The sequence below is a fragment of the Pecten maximus genome, chromosome 2 (assembly GCF_902652985.1).
Source record: "Pecten maximus chromosome 2, xPecMax1.1, whole genome shotgun sequence".
NCBI lineage: Eukaryota > Metazoa > Mollusca > Bivalvia > Pectinida > Pectinidae > Pecten > Pecten maximus.
In genome coordinates this window covers 2862109-2871956 of record NC_047016.1, presented here as the reverse complement: position 1 = coordinate 2871956, position 9848 = coordinate 2862109, and the positions used below count along the sequence as shown (strand labels likewise).

At 42.4% G+C, this 9848-nt stretch overlaps 1 protein-coding gene across 1 annotated transcript in view; it reads left to right on the top strand.

The window, feature by feature from the left end:
• Positions 1-9848, top strand: part of LOC117345025 — a gene marked incomplete in the record, with an annotated part of 39588 nt that overhangs the window by 28302 nt on the left and 1438 nt on the right. Inside the window, 5 exon segments of the mRNA XM_033907954.1 lie at positions 636-797; positions 4425-4501; positions 7893-8003; positions 8345-8545; positions 9029-9150. Coding sequence (XP_033763845.1) covers positions 636-797; positions 4425-4501; positions 7893-8003; positions 8345-8545; positions 9029-9150 — 673 coding nt within the window.

Genomic DNA, 9848 nt, shown 5'->3' with positions numbered 1-9848 from the left:
AAAACACGTTACTCTACTGTAACGGTGAGTATAGATTTACAACCGACGTCTACTGTAACGGTGAGTATAGATTTACAACCGACGTCTACTGTAACGGTGAGTATAGATTTACAACCGACGTCTACTGTAACGGTGAGTATAGATTTACAACCGACGTCTACTGTAACGGTGAGTATAGATTTACAACCGACGTCTACTGTAACGGTGAGTATAGATTTACAACCGACGTCTACTGTAACGGTGAGTATAGATTTACAACCGACGTCTACTGTAACGGTGAGTATAGATTTACAACCGACGTCTACTGTAACGGTGAGTATAGATTTACAACTGATGTCTACTGTAACGGTGAGTACAGTTTGGTAATGATATTACATATATATTATATTATTAAATAAATCTGACCTGACTGACATTGATACTAAACATATGACATCTGTTTTACACTTTTAGTTATTCAATAACAGGTAAGCTTTTTGTAGCTCAGTTGGATCTTTTGTCAATTCCTGTTCTTCAAAATACAGTTCTCCAATTCATACACATTTTAAAACATGAAATCTGGAAGATATCAAATAAAGACTGGACTATTTGCTCAGGTAGTAGTTAAGTAAAATTGATTCATCTATTTATTTCAGCTTCCCCTGACTTGAGTGACCTTGACCTAGCACATGTTGACCCCATCATTGGGGACTACAGTGAGGAACAACGCTACCTCTTGGCTCTCATGTTTACACTGGTCAAAATTCTATTCATTAAAGGAGCTCTTGGATACATTCCAGCCCTTATTAAGTTACTGGGTAAGTATTATCTCACCTACCTCAACAGTAGACATGTACTGGGTAGGATGACCTTGACCTGAACTCAAGGTCACAGGGTCAAATATGCTAAAAACCTTCTAAACATCTTCTTTCAATGTCCCTCTGTCACATACCCCTAGTTACATGTCCCTCTGTCCACAGACCCCTAGTTACTTGTCCCTCTGTCCACATACCTCTAGTTACATGTCCCTCTGTCCACAGACCCCTTGTTACTTATTCCTCTGTCCACAGACCCCTAGGTACATGTCCCTCTGTCCACAGACCCCTAGTTACATGTCCCTCTGTCTACAGACCCCTAGTTACATGTTCCTCTGTCCACAGACCCCTAGTTACATGTCCCTCTGTCCACTGACCACTAGTTATATGTCCTGTCCACAGACCCCTAGTTACATGTCCCTCTGTCCACAGACCCCTAGTTACATGTCCCTCTGTCCACAGACCCCTAGTTACATATCCCTCTGTCCACTGACCACTAGTTATATGTCCTGTCCACAGACCCCTAGTTACATGTCCTCTGTCCACAGACCCCTAGTTATATGTCCTCTGTCCACAGACCCCTAGTTATATGTCCTCTGTCCACATACCCCTAGTTACATGTCCCTCTGTCCACATACCCCTAGTTACATGTCCCTCTGTCCACAGACCCCTAGTTACATGTCCTCTGTCCACAGACCTCTAGTTATATGTCCTCTGTCCACAGACCCCTAGTTATATGTCCTCTGTCCACAGACGTCTAGTTACATGTCCTCTGTCCACAGACCCCTAGTTACATGTCCCTCTGTCCACAGACCCCTAGTTACATGTCCCTCTGTCCACAGACCCCTAGTTACATGTCCTCTGTCCACAGACCTCTAGTTACATGTCCTCTGTCCACAAACCTCTAGTTACATGTCCTCTGTCCACAGACCCCTAGTTACATGTCCCTCTGTCCACATACCTCTAGTTACATGTCCCTCTGTCTACAAAGCCCTAGTTACTCGTCCATCTGTCTACAGGCCCCTAGTTACATGTCCCTCTGTCCACAGACCCCTAGTTACATGTCCTCTGTCCACAGACCCCTAGTTACATGTCCCTCTGTCAACTGACACCTAGTTACATGTCCTCTGTCCATAGACCCCTAGTTACTTGTCCCTCTGTCCACTGACATCTTGTTACATGCACTCTGTCACATACCCCTAGTTACTTGTCCCTCTGTCCACATACCCCTAGTTACATGTCCCTCTGTCCACAGACCCCTAGGTACATGTCCCTCTGTCCACTGACCCCTAGTTACATGTCACTCTGTCCATAGACCCCTAGTTACATGTCCCTCTGTCCACAGACACATAGTTACATATCCCTCTGTCCACATACCCCTAGTTACATGTCCCTCTGTCCACAGACCCCTAGTTACATGTCCCTCTGTCTACAGACCCCTAGTCACATGTCCCTCTGTCTACAGACCCCTAGTTACATGTCCTTCTGTCTACAGACCCCTAGTCACATGTCCCTCTGTCCACAGACCCCTAGTTACATGTCCCTCTGTCCACAGACCCCTAGTTACATGTCCCTCTGTCACATACCCCTAGTTACATGTCCCTTTGTCCACAGACCCCTAGTTACATGTCCTCTGTCCACAGACCCCTAGTTACATGTCCCTCTGTCCACAGACCCCTAGTTACATGTCCCTCTGTCACATACCCCTAGTTACATGTTCCTCTGTCCACAGACCCCTAGTTACTTGTCCCTCTGTCCACAGACCTCTAGTTACATGTCCTCTGTCCACAGACCCCTAGTTACATGTCCTCTGTCCACAGACCGCTAGTTACATGTCCCTCTGTCCACAGACCCCTAGTTACATGTCCCTTTGTCCACAGACCCCTAGTTACATGTCCTCTGTCCACAGACCCCTAGTTACATGTCCTCTGTCCACAGACCCCTAGTTACTTGTCCCTCTGTCCACAGACCTCTAGTTACATGTCCCTCTGTCCACATACCCCTAGTTACTTGTCCCTCTGTCCACAAACCCCTAGTTACATGTTCTCTGTCCACAGACCCCTAGTTACATGTCCTCTGTCCACAGACCTCTAGTTATATGTCCTCTGTCCACAGACCCCTAGTTATATGTCCTCTGTCCACAGACGTCTAGTTACATGTCCTCTGTCCACAGACCCCTAGTTACATGTCCCTCTGTCCACAGACCCCTAGTTACATGTCCCTCTGTCCACAGACCCCTAGTTACATGTCCTCTGTCCACAGACCTCTAGTTACATGTCCTCTGTCCACAGACCTCTAGTTACATGTCCTCTGTCCACAGACCCCTAGTTACATGTCCCTCTGTCCACATACCTCTAGTTACATGTCCCTCTGTCTACAAAGCCCTAGTTACTCGTCCATCTGTCTACAGGCCCCTAGTTACATGTCCCTCTGTCCACAGACCCCTAGTTACATGTCCTCTGTCCACAGACCCCTAGTTACATGTCCCTCTGTCAACTGACCCCTAGTTACATGTCCTCTGTCCATAGACCCCTAGTTACTTGTCCCTCTGTCCACTGACATCTTGTTACATGCACTCTGTCACATACCCCTAGTTACTTGTCCCTCTGTCCACATACCCCTAGTTACATGTCCCTCTGTCCACAGACCCCTAGTTACATGTCCCTTTGTCCACAGACCCCTAGTTACATGTCCTCTGTCCACAGACCCCTAGTTACATGTCCCTCTGTCCACAGACCCCTAGTTACATGTCCCTCTGTCACATACCCCTAGTTACATGTCCCTCTGTCCACAGACCCCTAGTTACTTGTCCCTCTGTCCACAGACCTCTAGTTACATGTCCTCTGTCCACAGACCGCTAGTTACATGTCCCTCTGTCCACAGACCCCTAGTTACATGTCCCTTTGTCCACAGACCCCTAGTTACATGTCCTCTGTCCACAGACCCCTAGTTACATGTCCTCTGTCCACAGACCCCTAGTTACTTGTCCCTCTGTCCACAGACCTCTAGTTACATGTCCCTCTGTCCACATACCCCTAATTACTTGTCCCTCTGTCCACAAACCCCTAGTTACATGTTCTCTGTCCACAGACCCCTAGTTACATGTCCCTCTGTCCACAGACCCCTAGTTACATGTCCTCTGTCCACAGACCCCTAGTTACATGTCCTCTGTCCACAGACCCCTAGTTACATGTCCCTCTGTCCACATACCCCTAGTTACATGTCCTCTGTCCACAGACCCCTAGTTACATGTCCCTCTGTCCACAGACCTCTAGTTACATGTCCCTCTGTCTACAGACACATAGTTACATGTCCCTCTGTCCACAGACCTCTAGTTACATGTCCCTCTGTCTACAGACACATAGTTACATGTCCCTCTGTCCACAGACCCCTAGTTACATGTCCCTCTGTCTACAGACACATAGTTACATGTCCCTCTGTCCACAGACCTCTAGTTACATGTCCCTCTGTCCTCAGACCCCTAGTTACTTGTCCCTCTGTCCACAGACCTCTAGTTACATGTCCCTCTGTCCACAGACCCCTAGTTACTTGTCCCTCTGTCCACAGACCTCTAGTTACATGTCCCTCTGTCCACAGTCTGTAAATCTATAATACTCTTTCTGTCCCCAGACCCTTGCGTCGAGGGCCACAACCTGCATGAGACAAACATCCGGAATGAATATGCATACTACACTTGTATTGGCAAGGTAAGTCTGCTTTTGAATTACAATGTTGGGAACAGTATGCAAATTAATTACTTTGTAGTTCACAAATTCTGACTTTCAGACCACGAATTATTTTTAAAATGTAAGTTGTCACGTACGTGTAGCCAATACGGATCCATAACATCTCCTGGCACATAAAAAGAGAGGTGTTTATTTTTCTCATCTTCTCCATACTTTCCTCTGTCTGTCCTTGGTACTCAAGCAGCCTCATCACTTGACAACTTTTATTAGGTCACCTAAAACAAAATCTCAAGTGACCTATTCATACTGTATTTTGTCCGGCGTGCATATTCTGTCCATTAACAATTTACATTTTCGACCAAAACCGCTGAACCAAATTCAATGAATTTGACAGGAAGCTTCCATGGCCAAAGGTCAATCAAAATTGTGAATCATATTGTCCCAACCCCCCCAGGGGCCTGAGGGGCAAGGGCTAAAATTTTAACAAGAGATCCCAGAGGGATCTTGGCGCCCACCATTGAATGATCTTTATAGATTCCATGTCAGATTGATCTTTTCTCTATTTTTCTCTTCCTCTTACTAATCTGTGTAAATTGAGAAACATCCCTCCAGTACTTTTCAAACAAGGGGAACCTATATATGAAATGTGGTCATTGAAGGGGGCTGCGATACGAGGGATGATTGATATGTTGTGAGCCTGGTATTGAAGGAGGTACTCAAGGATGTCCTTTTTAAGTCCTACTATTCTCTGACTATATAGGGCCATGCACCCAAGGACTGGTCTCATTTGGTTAGTTTATATCGACGAGGTAGCACTATTAAGTAAACAAGACAAGCAACTTTTGCAAAATGGACAAAATTGGTGAAAGAGCAGTGATCCAGTATTTGCATGAAAAAGGTTTAACACCTGAGGATATCCATAATGATGTAGTAGCAACACTAGGGAAAGATGCCCCTTCATATGTTACAGTGATAAGGTTGGTGGCGGAATTTAAGTGCAGCCGACAGAGCCTTGAGGATGACCCCCGTCCTGGAAGGCCTGTCAATGTTGCAGCCCCTGAAATGGTCAATAAAGTTCATGATATTGTTATGACTGACAGACAAGTCACAGAAAGATATATAGCCAGTAGAGATGACATTTCACAGGAAAGAGTACATTCCATTACTGACCGAGGATCTTGCAATGGGAAAGCTTTCGGCCCGATGGGTACCAAGACTTCAGACAGTTGATCAGAAGCAAACCAAGCGCACATAATCGCGTGCTAATCTGAACCTTTTTGAGGAAGATCCTGCCAACTTTCTTTCAGAGATTTGTCACCATGGATGAAACATTGGTCCATCATTTTACCCCAGAGGCCAAACAACAATCGAAACAATGGATGCACCCTGGTTCTCCCCTGCCAAAGAAGGCAAAGACTGTTCCCTCAGCTGGGAAGGTTATGGCCTCTGTTTCTGGGATACAGATGGTATTCTGCTGATAGATTATCTCCAAAAGGGACAAACTATGCTTCACTTCTGAGGCAGTTACGGAAATATATTAAACTTAAGGGCCGCCGAAAGCTCACTAAAGGTGTATTATTCCATCAGGACAATGCTCCTGTTCACAAGTCTGTCATTGCCATATGGCTGCCATTGACAAATATGGCTTTAAATTGATTGAGCATCCGCCTTATTCACCTGATCTCCCTCCATCAGACTTTCATCGATTTCTAAAACTGGGAACGGCTATTGCAGGCACCCACTTTCACTCCAATGATGATGTCATACATGCAGTGGATGACTTTCTAAACAGCAAAGAAAATGAGTTCTATAAAAGTGGCATTGAGACCCTAAACACCACTGGCAAAAGTGTATAGATACTGAAGGGAATAATGTTGAAAAATAATACAATATGTCCGGCAAAATTCAAATCCTTCAATATAAGGCTCACAACATATCAATCAGCCCTCGTAGGTCAGTCTTTAGAGCACTGACCACGTAACTTCGGGTAAGGATTAGAGCTTAGTAGTAAGAGCACCTGCCATGTAACCTCAAGTGAGGGGACTGCGATAGCTCAGTAATTAGAGCACTGGAAATGTAACCTTAAATGAAGACCCTAGGTGCGTGGTTCAATGCCCCCTACCCATATCTGTTGTTTTTCTCAGGAAGCTGAGAAACCGGCTGGCCTGTACTGTTGTAGTTGTGTCCTTGGGCAAGACACTTTTACCCCAATGGCTATGGATGGCATGTGACAGGCCTGTATGTTGTTCAGTAAGGTGGTCACCAACTACTACAAGGAGACCCCGCCTCAAAACGATCCTGGATGTTCACAGGGTGATAAACCTAGCAAGCAAACAAATAAACATTGTAATACTATGTTCAAGGTCTTGTGATCAAATAGTCTTGGCCATCACTATAAATTGTGTAGCAGTTTTATATCTTCAGACTTTTTCAAGACTTTGTATATTCATATAGTTGTTTGTCCTCATTATAACTGTTATAAGAAATATCATTTTTGGTACCAAATTCATGGTCATCTTTTTTTGGTACCAAATTCATGGTCATCTTTACTAGGAAATACAATTTTACAGGAAATGGCTTGAGATCCCCATATATAGGTCAAGATAAACCCATATATATATATCAAGATCACTCTATATATAGATCAAGATCAACCCATATATAGATCAAGATCACCCCATATACAGGTCAAGATCACCCCATATATAGTCAATATCACCCCTTATATAGTTCAAGATCATCCCATATATAGATCAAGTTCAACCCATATATAGGTCATTATCACCCCTTATATAGGTCATTATCACCCCATATATAGGTCAATCTCACCCCTTATACAGGTCATTATTACCCCTTATATAGGTCATTATCACCCCGTAATATAGGTCAATCTCACCCCTTATATAGGTCATTATCACCCCTAATATAGGTCATTATCACCCCATATATAGGTCAATCTCATCCCTTATATAGGTCAATCTCACCCCTTATATAGGTCATTATCACCCCATATATAGGTCAATCTCATCCCTTATATAGGTCATTATCACCCCTAATATAGGTCAATCTCATCCCTTATATAGGTCAATTATCACCCCTTAATATAGGATCATTATCACCCCATATATAGGTCAATCTCACCCCTTATATAGGTCATTATCACCCCTTATATAGGTCAATCTCACCCCTTATATAGGTCATTATCACCCCTTATATAGGACAATATCACCCCTTATATAGGTCAATATCTTCCCTTATATAGTTCAAAATAATCCCATATATAGATCAAGTTCAACCTATATATAGGTCAAAATCACCCAATATATAGGTCAATATCACCCGTTATATATGTAAAGGAGGGAAAGTATTGCTTTATTTACTTTCTCTAATACATCATTTGTTACTGTATCAGGTACTAGGACAACAAGGAGATCTGCCTCGCCTCTCCCCAGACACGTCTTACGTATACTTTGTAGGGGACAGTCACTGTGTACCTCCCGCCTGGCAAAAAATCAGGTACCAAGTAAGTATACACTCTATAACATTGTAAGTATACACTCTATAACATTGTAAGTGTACACTGTATAACATTGTAAGTATACACTATAACATTGTAAGTGTACACTGTATAACATTGTAAGTATACACTATAACATTGTAAGTGTACACTGTATAACATTGTAAGTATACACTCTATAACATTGTAAGTGTACACTCTATAACATTGTAAGTATATACTGTATTACATTGTAAGTATACACTCTATTACTATAACATTGTATATACACTATATAATATTGAATAAGAACAATTGTGATATAATACATATTTGATTCTATGTGTGTGCATGTTTCCCCATTACAGGAGAACCAGGTAACTATCCATCCAATCTTGTCTACTGGCACCAAGATCTGGCACCTGAGGGAGGAAAGTCTCTTCTACCCAAAGACAAACTTCGTGTCAGCAGTGGGTGTCATACCCAACAATTCTACAGTGATGTTTTGTTTGGGAGAGATTGACTGTCGTGAGGCTCTCCTAAACTGTGTAGAGAATGCCAGATATGATGTAAGTATTAAAACCCTTCCTCCAGATGTGCTAGATAATGTCAGTGTGTAGTAGGCACCAGATATGATGTAAGTATTAAAACCCTTCCTCTAGATGTACTGGATAATGCCAGATATGATGTAAGTATTAAAACCCTTCCTCCAGATGTGCTAGATAATGTCAGTATGTAGTAGCTATAGGCACCTGATATGATGAATTTATCTCCCCCCTCCCCCGTGGGTTTGAGTAAACTAAAATTAAGGAGAATACTTCAGTACATATGTACTACACTGTAAATTAATGATCAGCTTGTTTTGTAATGACAACTATTCCATGGGTATAGTACACTGTACATTAATGATCAGCTTGTTTTATAATGAAGACTATTCCATGGGTATAAGGTAAGAAAGTAAAGAGCCCCACCTAAACCAGAACAGAAAACTATTATCACTGTAAATTAAGTTGCAACTTTTGAACAACAAAAAATACACATTCATTTGCCAGACTTTGGAGGATGCCATCAATGCTGTCATAGACATCTACCTGGAAAAGCTATTATCTTTGAGAAAGGAAAGGAACTTTGACATCCATGTACACCCGGTGATGCCTGTCCTTGAGCCTACCAGGTAATATACATTGTATACACCATATGTCATTTGTCATAGATATCGTAACACGTGTTATACAACTGTTGTGACATCACAAATTATTTATGTCACACGTTTGCCTGTAGTGAAAAACATACCGCCTGAGTGGAAATTCTCCAACCGTAGTGTTTTTTATAGAAATTTGGAGAGTTTTTACTCAATACATTCTTAATACGAGTTATTTGATAAACAGTATCATACACTCGTGGCTGCATTTGTTTGTCATAAGGAATTTATAAACTCTTTCAATAACTTGACATGCCAAGAGCCTTTTTTTATCAATTTATTGAACTTGATATTTAAACAATCAATTCCATTCGACATACAGACCTTAGTGTGATGTACTGTATATAGTTGTTGAATTTCACGGTTGTCTCAGTTGGACCTAATTAGTGGGTATTGAATTTCACGGGGCTAATATTTCACGGTTGTCCAGTCGGACCTTTAGTGGGTATTGAATTTCGCACATTAGTCAAACACCCTTTGTATAAATACTGGTTCATAATCACTTATATGATTATATGTTTCAGTGCAAATATAAAGAAAATAAGTGATACAGCATAGATGGCGTATTAAATCATGTTTACAGACCAGTGGCGATATATATGACGGTATATTAAATCTTGTTTACAACCCAGTGGTGATATATATGACGGTACATGTATATTAAATTTTAT